The sequence below is a fragment of the Xiphophorus maculatus genome, chromosome 6 (assembly GCF_002775205.1).
Source record: "Xiphophorus maculatus strain JP 163 A chromosome 6, X_maculatus-5.0-male, whole genome shotgun sequence".
Classification (NCBI taxonomy): Eukaryota; Metazoa; Chordata; class Actinopteri; order Cyprinodontiformes; family Poeciliidae; genus Xiphophorus; species Xiphophorus maculatus.
This window is the reverse complement of record NC_036448.1, coordinates 26,450,387-26,471,783: the sequence shown is the minus strand read 5'-3', so window position 1 is coordinate 26,471,783 and position 21,397 is coordinate 26,450,387. Positions and strand designations below refer to the sequence as shown.

The 21,397-nt window shown below is 35.9% G+C and overlaps 1 protein-coding gene across 2 annotated transcripts; it reads right to left on the bottom strand.

Annotated features, from left to right (window-relative positions):
* Positions 1 to 3,836: 3,836 nt before the first annotated feature.
* Positions 3,837 to 20,618, bottom strand: LOC102237508 (cyclin-Y-like). Of its 2 annotated transcripts, XM_023336148.1 has the most exons (11): positions 20,161 to 20,618; positions 11,180 to 11,254; positions 10,357 to 10,374; positions 10,050 to 10,084; positions 9,756 to 9,850; positions 9,630 to 9,665; positions 9,263 to 9,320; positions 8,807 to 8,926; positions 8,406 to 8,572; positions 7,668 to 7,830; positions 3,837 to 6,465 (listed from the first exon to the last, which is right to left on the bottom strand). In XM_023336148.1, the coding sequence occupies exons 1-11, from the start codon at positions 20,312 to 20,314 to the stop codon at positions 6,349 to 6,351; spliced, it is 1,038 nt and encodes a 345-aa protein (XP_023191916.1). In that variant the 5' UTR covers positions 20,315 to 20,618; the 3' UTR covers positions 3,837 to 6,348. The 2 variants fall into 2 exon arrangements, with proteins under 2 accessions (XP_023191916.1, XP_023191917.1); XM_023336149.1 differs by lacking the exons at positions 10,050 to 10,084; positions 20,161 to 20,618 and having other exon boundaries at positions 11,180 to 11,232.
* Positions 20,619 to 21,397: the final 779 nt, after the last annotated feature.

The window sequence follows — 21,397 nt, the reverse complement described above, 5'->3', positions numbered from 1 at the left end:
ATAAGGCTTAAAATTCATTACTTTTCAAATGTATCAATCAATCAAATTTTATTTTGTATAGCACATTTCAGCAGCAAGGCATTTTAAGTTGCTTTACATCATATCAAACACGGAAACACAATGCAACATAGAATCAACAGTCAAAACACGACATTAAGTCAAGTTCCATCAATAAATGTGTAATTGATTACGTTTCAAATACAATCCTAAACAGGTGGGTTTTTAGTCGAGATTTAAAGGAAGTCAGTGTTTCAGCTGTTTTACAGTTTTCTGGAAGTTTGTTCCAAATTTGTGGTGCATAGATGCTGAAAGCTGCTTCTCCTTGTTTGGTTCTGGTTCTGGGGAGGCAGAGCAGAACCAGAACTTATCATAATTTATCATAATCATAACCGAGTTTTACTTTAATAAAATAGCAATACTTAAGTAGAAGTAAAAAGTAGTCTTACAAAAAAATTCCTTAAAATTTAGAAATGATGCAGACCAATAAAAATAGAAAGAATCTGAGCAAATCCTGACATTTCAAAGCGATGAAAATGGTAAGCAAGTAAAAAAAAACATATTAGGGAATAAAAAACACTGATTTGCAAATCTCACTTTTTCACAAAGAAAAACATTTAAAACAAAATGTTACCTACACCGACAGTAGGTAATGTGTAAATAAACACAACAGAGGAAATATAACTCACTAATCACTTTATTTCACTGAGCAGCAGAAAATAACTGTGATTAATATCCTGCATGTGGCACCAAACTATTTAACCCTATTTGATAAAGTGGCCACAGTTGTTTAGCAGCTAGCGCCACCAAGAGGTGGACAAGTATGACTTTGTATGTCAGGGGAGGAATGGTGACATTTTGATTTTCACTGTAAAACAAAACTGATTTTTTCTTGTTTTTATTTTAGACTTACATTTTGCATCAAACGTTTTGTTAGATTGCAAATGTCTCCCGTTAGATGAAAAGGAGCTGTTTGATATTATAATATCGCTGGTTGAGTCCTGCACTAAAAACCACCTGACTGATGCTTTCCTGGTGGAAAATATGAATATGATTCACTGAGAAGAATCCAGATTTTATGCAGTTGTTCTTGTACCTACAAATAAAAAGTTAAGACCTCATTTATCTCTAAGGCTTCCCAGATATGCAAGCTGTGCCCAATGTCCTGATTAGACATATGCAACAGCTTATATTTGTCATAACTGTTTCAAAAGTAGTTCATTCTGGAGTTTAGTTTTCCCTCAGGTGCAGGAAAGGAAAAACCCACAGGTTCTGCTGAAATACTCTCTTTTTTATCTGTTTAAGTATAATCAAATTTAGCCTCATTGCCTGCAGTGCAGCCAAAAGGTCCCTAAAGGGAAACAATTCAATCTCAGTTAACACAATAACTGAAAACTCTTCAGTATTCATCAACACAACGCTCCTCAATTACTCTGCTGGTCCCACTGCTATGCCTCCATCTTGAACATCAAGGGAAGACAACATGGATTTTATCCTGTGAGCTGGAAGCACCAGGGACCACCCAGGCCTCCATCTGGCCGTTTATCCCACCTCTCAGCCTCGGAGGTGAGGAGCATGCTGTGGGATCGATACTCTGGATGCCTTTGACATCCTCTCTGATGTGCTGCCGGTTGCTGATGTTCTCTTTCCTTTCCATTTTTCCAATCTCCTTCTTCCCTGACTCATGACATCAGAGAGTGCTGTTGCACCTCAGGATGATGCAGGTTGGATTACCTCCAGCTGGGAGGAAGATTGATGTATCGACGTCCAGAACATAACTCACAAATGAAGCTTTTGGTTTCAGAGTTGGATATCTGACACGTCAGGATTTTTTTAAATATATAACTTATTTTTGTCATCATTCACTAGTACATGATAGGATTGCTAACAGCATAAAATTGTTTAAATGTGAGTTCAACAACCTAATTTTACCCCTTTGTATGGGTAGTTTTATTATTACTTTTATTTTAAATGTAATCATTCTTATTAGTTGAACTTTTTTCTTTTTTATTTTATGCAAAATTTCTGTATGTATAATTTGTTTATTTATCTGATACACGTGTTTGTTTTAAATCGTTACAAAATAAAAGTAATTCTAAGTTTAACAGCGTCTATTGGCAAACCGGCCACTAGGTGGCAGTATAAGCCACAATTTTCCTTCAAATGAAAATAATAAGTGACTTAGAACTTACAGTAAAAATATAAAATAAATAAAGTGGGTAGATTAGCCTAAATTTGAATTCAAGTGTAGCTTTATTCAATAGGCCATTAATCAAGTAAAATTAAAAAGAAATTATCCAAAAGCTTAACAAGTAAAAGTAAAATGAACTTGGTACAAAGGCTGAGTCAGTGTCTGATCATAACATCTGCTTAAATGTGCAGAACAATATGTATTAAAACACACAGAAACAAAATTATGTGCAAATTCTGGTGTCTTACAATATGAAATTTAAAAAATGAGTAAATATTCCAAAATAAAACAATGAGGTGCAAGAAAAGACATTTCCAAATGTATTTTTTCACAACAAAAGGTTTTCGATACCAATACTTAAAGTAAGAATAAATATATGCTTGTGCATTTCAAATGATTTAAAGTAACAGTATACACAATACTGTTTGCTTTACCTCCAAGTGGCTGACAGAAAAGGAACAAGAACAAAGTTTGTGTGCAAACAAGACGTCTCACTTTAACACAAAGTGCTTGTTTGTTTCTCAGTGTGAAAAATAAAAATAATTTTTTTTGGGGAGGTTAAGGAAAAGTGGACACAGACTGATGCCTAAATTAAGAAAACTCTTCTTCATAAATAAACTTGTAGTAATGTGATCCTTTTAATAATCCTCTGTCGATTACTTTCTGACATTCATAAGTCAAAAGGCAAAGGTCTGCTTTTATGCTAAGCTGAGGATAAATCCTAGAAGGAAGAAGTCTTTGTGTAATTTGAGCCTTTCTGACCTGAATCTGTCCATCTCGGGGTCTTCAGGTGGTCATGTGAGAGGTCAAAGGTCAGGTCAGGGTGTCTGTTGCAGCAGACATTCAGTTATCCAGACAACAGCTGAGCAGAGAGGCTGCTGTACTGTCAAACCGCTCTCCAATCTACAAACCAAACAAACATTCCTGCCGATCAAAACATTTCATCACTGAACACACCTTTAAATCTTTATTATTATTATTATTATTATTATTATTATTATTATTATTATTATTATTCAGCCAGCTGACTGATTTGACTCTGTCACTGTTTTTTCTTATTGCAAACTTTACAAAAAGAGAAGCTGAATTTTTGGATGAGCCGCAACTGTCAGATACTTTACAGGTGAAGGTAAAGAAACCAGCACAACAAAATATTGTTGACCGTTAACACTTTGTTCTGGAAATCATTACTTTACTGGTGGAGTGTTTTCACACATACATATTCAGATAACCAAGAATTTGAATTGCAACTTGGCTTTAGTAGAGAGGTTTCTTTCTGATAATTCTTGAGGTAAAGCTGCAGAGTATGCATGTAATGTTTTTAAAATAATCCCACAATGACCTTCAACATTTCACACGTTAAGACTTCAAAGTCTGAGCTTTGGGTTCTTCTTCTGTTTTCTCTTTGACAGGATATGTTTTTCTGGAATAACCTTGACTTTTTTGTAGCATGTTAAACTTCAAATTGTTTGAAAATGTTCTTACAGTCGTTCAACGTTAAAGTATAGCAACAATTTTACTTTTTTTGCATGTATAATAAGCAATATGTATAGGAACTGAAAAATAATAGAAAAATGCTTTGTAAAACAAACAGGCTGTCTAGTCCTAAAGTTGTTAAAAATGCACAAATCAGCATCAATGACTCACATTTACTAAACAAGAGTATCTTCTTTTATTACAAAACACAAATCAACAAAACCATAAATAATTTACAACAACCTTTTCTGAGAATCTGTACTCTTTATAAACTGTACAAAGATAAGTCATAAAATAAATAAATGCATTACTAGCTCAATAATCAGACTAATTCAAAAGAAACAATATATATTTGTGCTAATTGAACACAAAAATGTTGCTTGCTTAATGCTGACAGTATGGATAATTTAACACAGTATGAGGATGTTTGTTTTTAGGAAACATTCTGGGGGAAAAAGTACATTTGATGTCTCAAAAGGGCCTAAATTATATCCGATAAAGAAAAGTCTTTGGTTGCTACAGTTTATGAAATTTTATTTCCTTTTTTTTGTAAAAAAAAATAAAATAAAATTATGATCGTTTTGTTTAACCATGTAAAACAGGAAACTGTTTTGTTTGCACCTTTTGTTGAGGTTTTAGAACAAATATATATTTCTCTCACCCGGCGGTAAAAACAGGAATCCATTAACTGTCAGTAAAACTTATTTTTAATGTAACAGATGATAAAAGTCACTGAGCAAAGACTGGAAACTGTTCAAATGAATTGGAGGTATAGCATGTAATACTGAGTAAATAAAAACAAATTCCTCAGATTACTCTTGTTCCTCTTCTAATGTTTTCTGATCATTCTCCTGTCAAATGTTTCATTGGAGTTTCGAGTTGATTTAAAAAGATGTTTTTATGTTTCATTGGTTATTTGAGGACTGCAGTAACACAAACAAAAATAAAACAAAAGGCTAGAAAAAAATGATGCTGATTTGTTTACTGTGCAATTTGTTGTTGAGGTTCATCTTCCTCAACTTTATGACGTCACCAAATTTGATCATTTCTTTCATGAAAGTTTCTATTACATCAAAAGTTCTTTTTTGTTTTTGTTGTTTTGTTGTTGTTTTTTGTGGAGCTTTATGAATATCTTTAACAGAAATTCTGGAACAGGAATTCAATTCTCATAAATTCTTAATAATTTATGTTCACTTTTTTCTTTGTTTCATGGATAAAACGCAGCTAAGTTGCTAATTTGTCTGTGGCAACAATAAGTTTAGCTCTGCATAAGCAGTCAGCATAACTGTCTGATGCAGAAATATAACAATATGAAAAATTCACAACATTATCAACTAAAAACATTTGGGTTATTTCAATGGTAGACATTTTCTCTTAAAGGGACCTTGATCAAAATTAGGCGTCTCTATGATTCTCCGTGTTAACGCCTTACTTCAAAAAAATCTGAATTGTCTTTAAAGAAAATGTGAGCTAAAGTTAACTTTTCAACATCCAAAGTATCAGCTGACCTGTCGGCACAGAATCAAGCCTTTGAGAAAATTTCACAAAATAAATCAAATTAGGTATTATTTGATCTGAAAAGGAGTTGCTAAGCAAATTTATAGCTCAAGAAAAAAATCTTTTTTTCTGGTAAGACATTTTTATCTCCTCACAGAGAGAAGTTCTTTAAATCTGAACTGAAGCTGTCCTCATTTTTCTTCCAGAGAGAAAACGTAACAGAAAGATCTTTATGGACACAAAGAGTCCCGACAAAATGGTTTTACTTTTAATATCAAGTATTAATATTAATACTTAATGAAGCAAATAAGAGTGAGGTGTCCTGTAGTCCACTGTGAAAAACATGTTAAAATTGACATGAAGATCATAGTAATACTGATAATTGGGGGGAAAAGATAAATTTTATGTTATAAACACTATTTAGAAAAAAAACTTTCCTGCTATTGCTTAACTGAAATTGACCCCAAAAGAACAAACTGTCACTCATGTCTGAATGAACATTATTACTAATTTTGTTATTCCTGGCACCTTCTATGTACAGTCTGAGCTACTTCAAAATGTTCCCGTCCTTATACTTAAAATATGGAGCATCACAGGGAATCGACATATTTAATGTTCTACCTGAGTATTAAGAGGTACACCAGAACTACTGTAAACCTTCAAGAAGGTACTCATTGTTTGGAGTACTTGAAATAAATAACAAGTAAAATACTAGCATAATGTTTGAATTGTAGAGCAAAATAAATGATATTCTTTGTACGGTTGTCTGAATAAAAGATCGTATTAGACGTATATCTTAAGACAAATTCAGGAGAAGCCTAGAAACATGAGCAGATGTTTCACAAACTCATGTCCTGAAATGTCTCAAGGCGTCTCCTCACCCAGGACTTGGTCCAAAGCTTTTTGTCTTTTCACAGGTGAAAGAAAAGTCCAAAATTCCTGCATTTTCCCAGTCAGTAGACAAGTCGAGGCACTACGAAGGCATCGTGTTTAGGTAGAAACTTCTCTGGAGTCTTATCTCCCAAATCCAGTGTTCATGTTGCACATAGATCCACTTTTTAAGGTTTGACCTTCACCAGCTGGTGCTGATGTTCCATCAAGTTCTGGACTGAGGATCCAAAGGAGCCAAAAGGTTTGACGCATGTGGTCCAGTCAGTTCCACGAGGCTCCTGGACGGTGATCAGTGGTTAGGAGAGGATTGCAGGAACCCATCGTCTCCCACACAGGTTGTCCATGCTGGCCGAGCGTTTCCTGGCTGCTCTCCGGATGTCTTTGTATTTGTCGTCACATAGTCTGGAAATGGCCTTTGGAAAGAGGGGAAAAAATCCAGTCAGGATGAGAGAGTTTTGTTTTTGGTATAGCAGAACATACGTTTCGTCATAATAATCTTTCTGTTAAGCCACTGAGGTTATTTTGTAGAAATGTAACTAAGAATCCATTTTTTTCTGTTCTGTCTTTATGATTTGCTACAGCTGAGGACTAGGGCCAGTGAAAAAATAAAAAAGTCAGAAATTAAAGTCCAAATTCTGACAAAAAATTCATAAAGGTTTTTTTTCCAGTGGCCCTAATCATCTTCTGTAACTTGTAGCAACCAATAAGACACCTAAAGCTGAGGAAAGGAGTAAAGATATGCAGTAAAAAAAAACAACAAAAAAAACACACACACACCCGCGCACCCCCAAACACACACACACACACACACACACACACACACACACACACACACACACACACACACACACACACACACACACACACACACACACACACACACACACACACACACACTAACCATTGAACAGTAGGCACAAGATTTATTTGCACATTTTCTCCTTTGTATCCCACCAGACCCACATGGAATGTTTCTTGCTGAAAGTCCCAATTTTATTGTGTAAGATGCCGTGTCATTCATGCCCCCAAGAAATAACAATTCAGAATTTTTGCCTGTGATATTATAAAAAATAAGTTGTACTGAATAAATACATTTAAATGAAACACACTGTCAAAGCATGCTTCTGCAAAAATAACCTAAAATATTGGTTGACTTTAAGGATTTTTGCACATCTTTACGAGGGCTTCCAATAAAAAATGTAACTTGGATAATTAGTCATTAAATAATGGTTTAATGAAAAATTAGCTGCTGCTGGAATGTATCACCACATTGCATAGAGGACTGAAAGCTCCCTCATTTCTTTGATTCATTTAATTGTGCTCTTTCTGTTTCCTAATAATAAACATCAGAAGAAGGAAAAAAAATCTTCTTTCTACAACAAACTTCAATGAAAACAATACAATTTACTTGGTAAAGCGTCACATGCCACATTTAGGTTAAATACTGTAACAAAGTTTGTATAAAGAGAAACAAATTTTTATTCTTTGATCCCACCAGATTTAAGAAATTCCCCAAAAGCCGTCTTAAAATAACTACAGTTGGATAATAAAACTATTGTAAAGGAAACGTTCTGATGGAAACAGATAGTTTCCTTCTGGATGAAAACGTCCCCACCTCCAACTTCTGGGCCTTTTCCCTGCTGAGCGGCTCCAGCGGGAAGCTCAGGTTGTTGGACTCTGAGAGCGATCGCAGGTCGAAGTAGTACTTGGCGTAGACGCTGGATGGAACGTTGATGTTGAACTGCAGCAGTTCCAGAAACTGGCGCTCCAGTTCATTCCTGGTTAAAAATAATAAAAAAAAAACATAAAACATTGATCTTATTCCTGAATTACTAAATGTAGAATATTTTTGGGGTAAGAAAAGATTTTGAACTAAAAAACTGCCACAGAAACGCCTGAATGTTGGGGAACAGATCTGAACGGTTCGGTCAGACGCAGTGTTCTCCAGCCATGGAGGAATTTCTTTTACATAAATTGTTCACATTTAAAGTTAAATAAATAATTGCTTAATTTTACATGGTGTGATTTTGAGCTGTGGTGAGTTTTGCACATTTACAGAAAAAACAGAGATTCTTAACGTTAATATACTGCACCGCTTGCGCTTACATGCAAATAAATCCAGTTGGAGTTTTTTACTTAATTTTATTTACATCCATCCAACTTATCCAGTCTGCATTGGCAACATCTTCCAAAAACTGAAAGCTTGAAACCTGTCACTATTTTCTGATTATGCTAAACTGTTTCTAAATTCTGCTTTCTTCGCTATTAAAGCCTCACGATGTTCTCTGTGCAACTTGCACTCGAATCTGGTCCTTTTCAATCGAACCAAAGCGTACAGACAGAGCTGACTCACATGTCTTCCACAGTTATGTCCTTGAGGATCTGACAGTAGTCGACGTTCCAGACAGCTTGGTCATCCCAGACCTTTGAGGCGAGCAGAATGGCGCCCAGAACAATCCTTTTCCAGTTTCCAGGACAGATATCAATCTCTGCATAAGTGAGCAGTCTCTCCAGGTACACCTGCAGAACCAAATCAATGCAAACAAGAAAATTCTTTGACTCGTGCAATTTTATGCTTGAATAATTTTGCAAGTATTCATTCACTCTGTGCTGAATTCCTCCTTCTACTACTAAGAACCATTGCAAAAAAATGAATGCAAGTTTAACGCAAAGACCGGTGGAAGTAATTTTCCACATTTTGTTTTATATTAAGAAACAAATTGCGTATGTTTGCAGTATGATCAGAAATCTCACCAGTGTGACGATGGCACATTCAGCTGTGAGCTGAGCAGCGCTGAACAGGGTTCTGACGAAGCGGTAGATCTGCTTCTGCTCCGGGTCATGCTGGTTGTAGTCCAGCGGAACCTCTGTTTTCTGGAAGAGAGGAAGCAAAAGACAGACAGAAATGAGAAAAGGACATTGTTAGTGACTCTAAAGCTCTTACACTGCAGGATATAGTTTAATTAAATATGAGAGCTGGCTCCAAAATCCATGAAGACTTCAATAATTATTGAAGAGTTTACCCTCAGATTAAATAAACTCTTTAATAATCCTATAAATAAACCTACTAACAAAACATTCCGCACAATTTACCTTAAAAAATCAAAAGTTCAAGTGATATGAACTTTTCATATCACAGCATTGTGTATGGAAACCATGGAAACAAGATCACAATCTAACATTAGCATGCAAAAGAATAAAATCACTCACTGAGAGAGGATGAAGCTTTTCATCAAAGATATCCAGCAGCATGCCTCCATTTGTGTCTCTGCAATTGGAAAAAAATTATTTATTTTGAAGTTTTGGACTTCAATTCATGTTTAACTTAAGAGATGTCAAACAACAACAGAAAGTCAAAAAAACACTACAGATTCAGTTCAGTTTCAGAAATTTCAAGTGACAAAAAGCAACAATAATCCTTACTCTAAAATTTTACATCTCGCTTGGTGCATTGATATAACATGAGGTTACTTTGAAAAGTATACAATCATGTCCCAACAGTGCAAAATAAACTAATCTAAGCATCAACAGTCTGCTGGGCATCAAGTGGACAGATGATGGCCGTCAGGGTCCTCACCTGTTTTTTATATGGTAGTAAATCGCTAAAGCAACACTATGAAAGCAAAAGAAAAGAGAAAAGTCAATGATTAGCTAGAAAACAGAAATATTTTTTGCTATGAGTGCACAGTTTTCATGTTCCAACCATTTGATGGTGTATTTGAGGTTGGGCTGGCTGACTGTGTTGTCGTCCAGGAAGATGGTTGAGCAGGAGCTGTATTTTCTCCTCAGACTGCCATGCTACAAACACACACACACACACACACACACAGAGAGAGAGAGAGAGAGAGAAAGACTGGATTACAGTGGCCGTTGTTTTGTCTGACCCACATGAAGCATGACAGATTCTGGGTGACAGTGATGTGCAACATTATTTTTAACAGCAAGAGTTGCATTAAAATTAATCAACAACTTAATTTAGCTTTTACTCTGCACTCACATTATTGATGAATTGGCTCTTTCGTTTTTCTCGCACTGTAAAAATGAAAAATGGACAAAAATGAGAACAGAAAAATGATTTATGATTATAACTCGCTGTAAGTTGCAGTAAGCGACATGCAAATGCCGAAAGTTATCAACCTGCACAGCATGCTCTTAGAACAGGAAGCCAAACCAAAAAAAGAAATCAACACTGTTCACTGCAAATCACAAAAAATGTTGCGCAAAGTGTTAGAAGCTGCAAATGAACACCAGCAGGGCAGTGAGAGGGTCCGGCCACTAGAGGGAGATGAAATCACAGGACTCACCATTCCTGTAAATCACATCTGAAAAACAAGAAAACCAACAAACTTAAATTTTCAGCATCTCAGAGAACAACACTTGAAAGGATGTTACAAACAGATTTATAATAACTATGTTATTTTATTTAAGCAGCAGAAGAAATAACAGCTGCTTTCTGTTTTAAATAAAAGCAACTGCATCATGTTAATAATTTTTGTGCAAACAAAATACCACTGAAATCATATTTTTACTCAAGATAAGCTTACACTAGTACAATAATATGTCTGCAATATTAAAACAACTTCAGTTTCAAAAATGTCTTGAATTTCTCTGTAAGTAGTCACCTGTTGAAAGTCTGCAAAAAAATCTTTTTACACATTGAGGTTGTCAGAAATAAACTGTTGTTTTCTCTCTTTAACTGGTTATTAACTTCCAAAATCAGAGAAAAATTATGTGATTGTTTAAATTTGTAATAAATAAATATCTTCAGATAAAAAATTTTTAAATGTTAGAATTATGAAAATAAATTAAACATACATGTAAGAACATTTTTTATTGTGTATAATGATTGCATACCTTTTATACATTCAGGTATTTAATTAACAGAAAAGTTTTCACAGCATGTTTTTGTTTAAAATGCCCTCTAGTGGACGTATTTGGAGATTTTCTGAAAAGTGAGGAGCAGGAAGAAATTCTGTCACTTATTTCTAGACATGTTTTAAAAAAACAGAAAACAGTTTGGAAAACTACATGAGATGAATAACCTCCTGAAAGCCCATTTACAAATAGTAATTAAATTACCTTCAATATAATTAAGAAAAATATCATTAATAAAAACAGGCTGCTTACCGTCATTATGAGATTTGCTCAAGAATATAGTGCTGGCCCGAGGATGGTCTGATGGGTTGTACTCCATGTTCAACTCTATAATCAAATAAAATAATCAAGCTGAGATAAGTTAAGAACAATCATAAACATCTAAAATCAGATATGGCATATCATAAAACTTAAAAATGTATTTGCGTCTTCATTGTGGAGAAGCAAATTTATCCCACTTTTGGCATCAGTAATGTTGAAATTATCAATACGTGGAAGTGAGAAAACTTTGTGATTTGTGTATCTACAGACAAAAAGTCAGAAGCAGAAAAGAACATACCTTTATTTATTTAGACATACATGTGCAAACCTTGTGGTACTAGCAGTTAGCAGTACGTAGCATGCTAAAATGATACATAGCTTTGCCCCTTTATGTAATACTAAGCATTTTATGGAGAGCTAAATGTTTAGGGTTAGCTTAAAGACTGCTAGTCATGTATTTGTTCTGCCACCATGAACTATTTTTAATGTTTAAATTTTGAGATGCTTTGATTATAGTTATCATCTGTGTTTCCCTGTGTGCTGGTGTTTATCTTATGTTTTGTGACTTTTTGCACAGAAATATTCAGGCTTGATTTATTTCCAAACAGAATCTGAATTTCACTACTGTTATTTCCCAGTTTATCTCTGATTGGTTCAGATGTCCTTCAATTTCTATCCAGGTACATTGTTTATCTGAGATCTATAAGTTGATGACAATTATATTTTACAAATATTTCAGAGTTCTGGTTGTCCTTATTTTTTGTTGTCCTTGCAAATACTCTCGTTTTTTGGAGTTGTGCTCACTTTGTGGTAATTTCAGTCTCTGCTGTAAAGATTCATTTGTTTTATGTTTTCTCTATTTGTGGATCTCACTGAGGTTTGCTGGAATCCCAAACATTGACACGTTTATTTTTTTAACCCTTTCTATGTTAATAAATATAATTGATTTTCCTTTTATTGTTTTCTATAGCATACTTCACATTTTCATATCGGTTGTGTTTAAGTAATTTCTTTATTTTAAAGGTCCAGCAGTCATCAGGTTGCTGTATAATTTGCAAAATTAAACTCAACTTTCCACAAAAAAACGTTGTTAATCATAGTTAATTTCTGATTTTTCTGATTTTCTGATTTGAAATTGATTGTTTTTTTATTAGACTAGGTTGGTTTGAATAGCTTGTTTCTCTTAATAAATGAAATCATCATCATTTTCAAACTGCTATTTATGTTTACTCCGGTTATTTTGTGGATCTGTAGCAGCTTCAGCCTGACAGTCCAGAAAACATTTCAGAATCCAGCAGGGAGCTCCCAGAGTTTACAGCGTCTCGTGTCACTGCTGACACGCGATACTCATCACCTGAAGTAAACTTTAACGGAGAACAGAGCTTCGCTGTGGCGAACTGAAACCCGTCACCAGGAGAGCCTGCCTCTCTGCCTTCCTGTTCCTGAATAATGAACGAACAACAAGTCCTCCCTGCTCTGCAGAGATCAGCTCCAGTTCCACGGTGCTGCAGTGTTTCCAACGTTTGTTTAAAACCGTCTTTCAAATCAAAAAGTTTCTAAGCTGTGAAATTATAATGTTCTCGGTGAGTGCTGCTGGAGTAATCTGCAGCACATTCTCAAATGCTGCGATCAGTTACCATAAGCAGGTTAATCCCATTTATTTCTCAGGTCTTTTCTTTCTTTGGTCCTGAAGACAAATAGCCTTCAGGGTTTCAAAGATTTTCTTATCTAAGTCAAGGAACAAAGGAGGAAAATCCTTTGTTTTCTTCAAGGTGCTTGAGAGAACAAAGACCTGAAAGCCCAGAGGAAAAAAACCTCATTTACCAAAACGAGATTAAAGGTGTAGCCTTAACTCTTCAACTTATGTCTTCTCCATCTGTTAAAAACTTGGTTATTGGCTGAATATTTTGTTCTTGCCTCTGTGTCATTTTGAGATTTCAACCTTTTTATAAAATTTGTGCTTATTAGTGAAATGTGCTTTATGGAGTTAATGTTTCTGCACTATTAATATGTTTTTTTTTATTACAAAGCAACTTTCATTAACGTTTTTATTTACAGTTCTATGACTGTATTTTCATTTACGGTGACTATATTCGCTGTAACAACCTCAATGCACTGCATTAATATGATTTCATTCATGGTAGTATTACTGCAATTTTTCTTTATAAATTATATATTTAGATCTTATAAATTCTTTTTAAAAACAAAAAAAACAAGCCAAACCTTTTGTTTGTTTGTAATGACCACAAAAGCTTCATTATAAGAAATATTTCAAAGACATTTTTTGTTGTTCTATTCTTCAAAAATATCAGAATTTTTCTGAAATCTTTAGATAAGCTTACCATGATAAATAAAAATACCTAGATTACAGTTAGAATAGTGATATTTCTATTTTATTTTATGAAGTTAATTACAGAATGCCTGTGAGATCTGCAGAGTTCTCTGCTGTGAATGTGATCTCTGCGTTATTGTTGGAATCCGCGGCAGCGTGAACAATGCTTCGCTCCCATGCAGTCAGCGAACGCGCTTCCTGTTCAGTCATGCATGCTGATCTTTAATGGTTTCATTTCAGAGGAGAAACTGGACCCATTTAAATGGTACTAATGCTAAATGTACAGTAACCAGTACAGCTGGGGTCATTTATTCAGTAGCAATCATTCAGGCATAAAAAAGTCTCATGAATTCAAAGGATGGACTACAGTTGGATCTTTGGACATTTGGTACCAGAATACTCTCATAATGACACAACTTGTTCCTTTTTATTAAAATAAATCTAGAAGAAAACAAAAAGCAGGGCTTGATAGACTGAACAACATAATATATGTATATATATATTAAAACCAAATTAAATATTAAGGTATCTCAGTATGTGATGATGAATATACTCATTTACTTTCAATTAAAATGAATATTGAACTGAAAGAAGATTTTGTTTAATGCTTGTTAGAAGCTGTCAGATCAGCTGTTTCAGGATTAAAGTCCTCTTTATTTTAACAACATGCTGTTACATGTAAAAACCAGTCTTTGTTCATCAATATCACATTCTGTTTCATGTTTCCCCCTTAGAGGGGAAAAAGTGTTGAAGGTTTAAAAACAAAATCCTAATAAAGGGTTTAATGCCTCTGACTCAAATATTTAGCAAAAAAAAATGAAGAAATGCTAAGAATGCAAGAAAGACAAGAAAGAGCTGATTACAACTGATAAAGTTTATATCTCAGCTCTTAGATCAGTCCTGACAAAATATAAAATAAATCTCAGTTAAAAAATTTAATTGATTTCATATTTTCTATTACCGTAATTTCCTAGTATTTTCTGTCCGTCATATAAACTTGAAAATAAAATCTGACACTGTATAACATGAGTTCATAATATCATGTCAGTGTAAAAATAAAAAATATTAATTCTCTTGATATCAAATTAACATTGCTCTTTAAGTCAAAGAAGAATGTTAATATATAAAAATATATTTTAAAACAGGATTTCTGACAATGAAATAAATTGCAGGCATAAAACTTGAGACATTTTCAGAGGTTTTTGTTTGTCATGTAGGTTTTGCAGCTTTGGTCACATTTTACTCAGAAGTGAGGGGAAAAAATGTCTCTGGATTGTAAAGGTTGCTGACCTTGTCCAATACCTGGCGCATCAACAATCTCCAGCTAATACCTGAGCAACATTCCCCGCACAGAGGCTGACTGGAGGAACTGTGCAGTGCAAAGCGCTTCCTCCCCTCATACTGTACCTAAATTAGAGAGCATCAGCTGATGGCTCAGAAAAACACAGTCAGCTTTGTGGAAAATAAGGCAGATCATATGACCACTTTGTCTCTTGTTCTCGCCGTCCACATCCATCTTCCTCCTCCAGAGTTGGCGTCTGTCTCTATCTAGAATGCTGTGTTTGTAATGTTAGTTTATCAGATTTTACTTGAAATCTTCCGGCCTGTTCGGCTCGGTCGGGTTCAGTGAGGCTGTGACTTCAATGTTACAGCAAACATTAGCTACTGTCAGAGATGATGAGCAACAAGATCATCAATTAATCAGCTCATATTACGCTGGTGTTGCTAAAAAAAGACCAGGATGGTAAAAATGGATAATATTGTACTCCATAAGTACAAGAGTTAGATGAGTAAAATAAAAAATAGATAACATAAACTGCAGTAGAAACTGGAGCAAATGCTTAACAGGAGAGTAGTAGGAGAAAGTTGCACAGTGTTGGAGTAATAAGACCTGAATTCAGTCATTTAAAGGATGACCCAATCATTTTGTCCAAGTATGTATCCTTGTTTCTTTCACAAATAAAAACCCATAAGCTGTGCTTTAAAAGAGTAATGTCAGTAATAAACCTGTACTGCCAAAGGCGACTCATTCTCTAAAGCGAATACCATCGTTCTTGATTCACAGTTTTTCCACAGCAGTTCAGCTTTAAAATCTCAGGTCTGCTGAGACACACTGCTGCAGCAATCACATGTCCTCAAAATTCACAGCATGCTACAGGGTCAGCTACACACACAACAAGCCTCTCCCTGAAGAAACATAATAACTCTGTTGTTCAATTAACATGGATGTTTTTTTATTGAAACATTATTTTAAACGTAAACACCACCAAACAAAAAAATGTCCACAAAAAGTAAAAATCATAATGCTGCGTTTGGCTTTATCAACGTTTTCTCAGATAATGTGTTTTGTTGTTTTCAGTTACTAAACTTTCAAATCTCTGGGTTTTTAAAATATTAAATATTCTGCAAATGTATCCCTGAAGGATTCCCATGACTCCCTGAACTGCATAATCCTCATGTGGTTGATTATCCGCCTTACGAATGACAGCTTGTCCAAACGGGACAGGATCGCTCTGAACTCAACGGCTTCTGAAAACAAAAAAGCGGAGCCAAATTTCCACCTCTTACAGTTTTAGAAAAACTATTTGAAGCAGAAAAATTAACATGGTTTTTAGTGGCAGTGATGGATAGATGAGACAATGTCTCTAGGTTGAAGGAATAATACTGAAAATACTGTATATTCCCCTCAATCAGGGGTTAGATATAGTAAAAAAACATCATGTGGTATCAACAAAATGAACAAAAAGTTTGTTTATTTTCCAAACCAGGCCCAGTTTTCCTTCAGGTTATGAATTAAATGTTTAGAAGTAAAACAAATTACAGCTTCTTTTAACTGATCCTATATGCAAATGTCATTATCACAGGTCATTTTGTCTTGTTTTTGTTTCATCTACACAGTTTTATATATTTTCCAGGTATGTTCAGTTGTATGTTATGAGGTTGAACTTCGCTCTTTTGATAGAACATTTCAGCTCTGTGATGTTACGTAAAGTAAAAGTAAAGTCAACGTACACTTCTGCTGCTTTTACAGGATTTTTATAGGCAAAGTGTAAAAGTTTATGAAAAGAAAGAAATCTGAACATGAAGGGTTTGTTTGAAAGGGTTAAAAGAAAACACTTTTTTTCTCTCAAAAAATGTGGTTGCACTACTTGGGTTTGAAAGATGAATCCAAATGAAGCACAAAACTTCCAGAATAATGTCCGTTTGATAAATGAGAAGCTCCTCCTGCAGCACGGTAGTGGAAGCGTTATGATTTGGAAAATCAGCACTTTGCTGGGACTGATAAAAATACAAACAGGTTGTTTTTTGTCTGTTTTGCTCAAGGCTATTTAAGACGCTGACTTCACTCCATCCAGTCTGTAACAAGTGAAAGAGACGGTGAGGTTGAAACAGAATTGGAGGAAATTTCAGATCTTAGAGCGGCAGCAGAGCTGGTTGAGGAGGAGAAGCAGCTCATTCCCAAAAAAATGCATCATCAACTGTTGGAAGCTAAGTTGTTTTATACTGCTAAACTTAAGTAGCACTGATTTGTTCAATAACTCTTACCAACTAAAAGCACACATTTTCTTCATTGATTTGCAGATGCTGTAGTTTTAAAGTCCATTTAAGTGGCAATAGAATAATTGTGAAAAGCCAATCCAATGCTGTGAAGTAATTATGCTGTCCTGTCATACTCCTTTTTCATTGGGGTCAGTGCTGTCATCCGTTTATTGTTATCAAGGTGAACTGCTCAATATCAATCAGTCCTGCACTCAAAATGATTCAAATGTGATTGTAAGAAACTTCTGCAGTCCTAAATTCCTCTACGGTGCAGTGAGAAAATAATAAAGTTAGACAGAAAGCAACTACTGAGATTTAATTCTGAACCTAATAAAATTATCAGGTTCAATTCATTCTTCTAATTCTACTTAATAGCTTAGAGTTTGTCAAAATGTTTTAAATGATTGAGCCAATTGTGCGATATTATAAAGCAGTGGCACTAAAATGCTACCAATTTCTTATAAAGGCTGGAAAAGGAACATGTGACGCCTTGAAAGCCGACTTGTAAGGCTTTTAAATTGAGGCGTGAATTCTTGACGCCGGTTTCTCCCTGCAGGCCTCGTCTGTCTGCTCCAGCTGGATCCCTGCTGCCTCCCAGAGACTCATTTTTTCATATGGAGCTGCACATTCTAATAAAGCTGTAATCTCCGTCGCATACTGTCAGTGAATTCATAACAGAGTGAGCACATTAGATACGCTCCGGTTTCAGTCCCCGCTTCACTGAGACAGACTGCGTCTCAGCACGGCTCATCTTTATCCCTCCCCAGAGGAGTCGGCTGACCCTTTCAATCATATCACTATGCAAATATTTAGCAAATACATGTTTAGTACAGCAAAACATATTTCCATCCTACAATGCAATGGTGGAAGATTTCCAAGCAAAAAGGAAATCGTAACCTGATAAAGACAAAGCACTCAGGTTAACAGCTGCTACAAACAGCATGCAGAATGTATGAGGTAAGCTCTGTGCAAGCACACAGGACTGATCAATACATGCTGATATTGTTCAGATAGATGTTTATGAACTACATTATATAGCAAGGCTTAGGTAGGAGCTGATTGTTCTCACTGAAGTTAGCGGTTCTGTCTCTGTTCTAGTGTGAGATAAAAACGCCTTGGAAAAGTTCAAACCTTAAACTTTTCAACATTTTTGACGTTGTACCTACAAACATCAATGTATTTTATTTGATTTTACATGAAAACCAACTCAAAGCAGCACATAACTGTGAAGTGGAGGTAAAATGGTACATTGAGATGTTTTAATGGTTTTAGGTCTTTGAGTTAATACTTTGTGGAACCATCTAATTCCATCTATTAGGGAAATTTAGATACAAGTTTTAAAAATCTAAAAACTCATGTTTTTCCCACTTTTCTTCCTGAAATCCCTCAAGCTGAAGCAGGTTGGATAGAGAGTAATCAGTCTTGCCACAGACTGGCAATTGTATTTAGGTCTAGACTTTAACTAGGCCATTCTAACACGTACATATCCTTTCATTTAAACCACTGAAGCTCTGTCTGTATGATTGGAGTCAGTTTCCTGCTGAGAGCTTCAACTATTTCATCACTAACAACTTTTCTTTCACATAAAATTAGCTCTAAAATACAAACACAACAATAAATACGCCTGACAAAACCGTAAATGTAGACATGTAAATGGGAAAATAAATCAAATGTATTGCAATACATTTTTCACATCTTTATTAATTTGATCAAATGTTCTATTTAAAATAAATGATCCATTATATTTTGCGATGCTGAATCCGTCTCTGGGTGTACAGACACTGGTAGTCAGCTGATCAGAATGGCTGTAATGCGATCCGAAGCTTCTCCACTCAAGTAAACACAGAGCACAACAACTGCCACCGGAGAAAGAAACGTGTGCTCAATGTAAAGCAGATGTGAGTCTGTGTTCAGTCAGTCCTTTAAGGGATAAGAAGACCTAAATGCTGGCATTGTACAATAAATGTTCCAGATATTTTATGTTTCTCTGATATTTATTTTGATCTTCCTGACCAACCACATCAGCTCAGGTCACACCCTGGACAGTGTTCATGCACTCACAGCACAGTTTAAAGTACTCAACTGACCAAACACTCATTTTTAAAAGGACAACAAAACCTGAAAAGGTGTATCAAAATACCAGCAATTTACAACTTGAATGAAAACTTGTACAAATTGCATCCCATTTTGTGTCAACATCTGACAGCATTTAATACATTCAAACTGCTTACCAAATATATATTTGTCGAGCTGGATTAACTTTCACTATCTGACAACATTTCCACCAGATTTAGGTTCCAGTGACCAGGATGCTAAAGCTCAGTGAGAATAATGGAGACATTTTCCAAACATCCTGCAGCCCTGATCAGAAGTTTTTAATGCTGAAAAGAAAAATACCGTTTGGATAATACGAATAAGAGTAGAATAGATGACCAAGCGTCAACTGCAAGAACCAAAACGTTGCATTTTCTTTCGGGTTGTGAAAATAAGGAGTAGATTTCTGTTAGACGCAGGAGGCCTCGTACAGCTTCCATGTATATGAAATCACTGACTGCAGATAAGGCAATCCATTCAGCAGAGCATTCCCAATCCTGAATGGCTCAATTGTAACGCATATTAGCATGTATCAGTGGAGGCTTAGAGTTGGAGGTGAGGGGGGTTGCACAGTTGCTGCTTCTTTCATGCACAAACTGAAAACAAAGGCCAACACAAAGAGTGCCCTGATCTGATCATGTGCCCTGATCTGATCAGCATGTTTCTGCAACATCTCTATATTCAAACCTGCACTGGAGGCCATGTCCGTCTTTACTATAGGATGAGGAGAGCGATGATATTTTTCTCCCTCTGGGGTTATTGAACAGATTTATTTATTTATTATTTCATATTATTTTGAAAACAATGTGTGTTTTGCCTTTAAAACAACTAATACTGATAGAAATATAATGAATTGCTTTAGTCTAATGTTGAAATTATTTGGGAACTGTTTTCATTTTATTTTCTGTATCTTATAATAATTATTCCACAATAAATAGTAACTCTAAAGATACTAACAATTATTCTGCATACATCATGCATTCTAAACGTATGGTTAGAAATTTACCGTCGATGTTTTCCCTGTCGCTGATGTGCTGGAGGTTGCACGCCGTCTCCTCCCTGCTCAGATCCGACTCCTGGTGGTACGGCTCCAGCCGGGAGTGGGCATTTCTCCGCAGCTTGGGGCTGCCAGATACGCAGCAGGAGGTCGTGCTCCCCATTTCTCCTCCAGGTGTATAAAAACAAATAATCCTTTCCGCGCTGAACCAGGAGCTGAAGCGGCCCCGAGGAGCCCGTCATCCACACAGATCAACTGTGCGCTCGGGGCGCATCCTCAGCAGACCCCGTCAACCTTCAGCGTCCACGGAGAAGCTGTCACACGGTGCGGATGTGTCACTTCCACCCTTACAGTGATGGAGGCCAAATAACAAACCCACAGTCACACGCATCGTGAGGCAGGACTCATCTTGTGACGCTGCAGGCGCACAGTGATGCGGGAATCCTGGAATCGTGCGACACAATTCAGTCTGCGCTGCGCAGTCAGGAAAGGCTGGCGGTTGTTACTGCGCTCATTCACAGCATTTTACGGTAAGCACGGTTATGAACTGCTTTCAAAATAAAAGCATGTTTCCGGCATACATATATAAACTGCGGCGTTCCTGATTGACAAAGCTTTACTGCACTCAAGCAGCAAAAAATAAATAAAATACTAAAACGATTGGTGATTTGCTTTCAAATGTGACCTGCATTACAAAGTTCGTTTTAAGATGCTGCTCGATTAGGACTTAAATGAATTGTAGAAAAAGGTGTTTAACTTTTGTAAATGTCACTTTTCTAGTCAGATTTTTCAAACAGTGGGCCACTGGTGGTCTGCAGAACATGTCTAACAGGGGTTTCTGAATAAACCCCGCTTCGTTATTCAGAATTTTGCAGAGATGCGAGAAAAGATCCCTGCTTTCGTCCGCTTGAAGATCTGTGTGGCTCACAAGAACCCAGTAGATTATGTTGAAGGCATTGGTTTACAGAGTGAACATTTCTTGATCCACATTTAAGTTGACTTGCTTACAGCCTCATTGTCAGAGGTGTTTTTCATGAAACTGAAAGATGTGGCTTACTGGTAACTGTGGATAGAACTTCTTAAGGTCTTTATCCTCTTTGACTGGATAGATGCCAATGGTTTGAGGTTAATGTCTTCAGACCAAATGGAAAGAGAAATACTGAGTTAGTACAACACTCGTAAATAAACCACCACCCCATGTGCAGTTGTCTTATAGCCCCAAGTCTTGGCTCAGGCCAATCAGAGA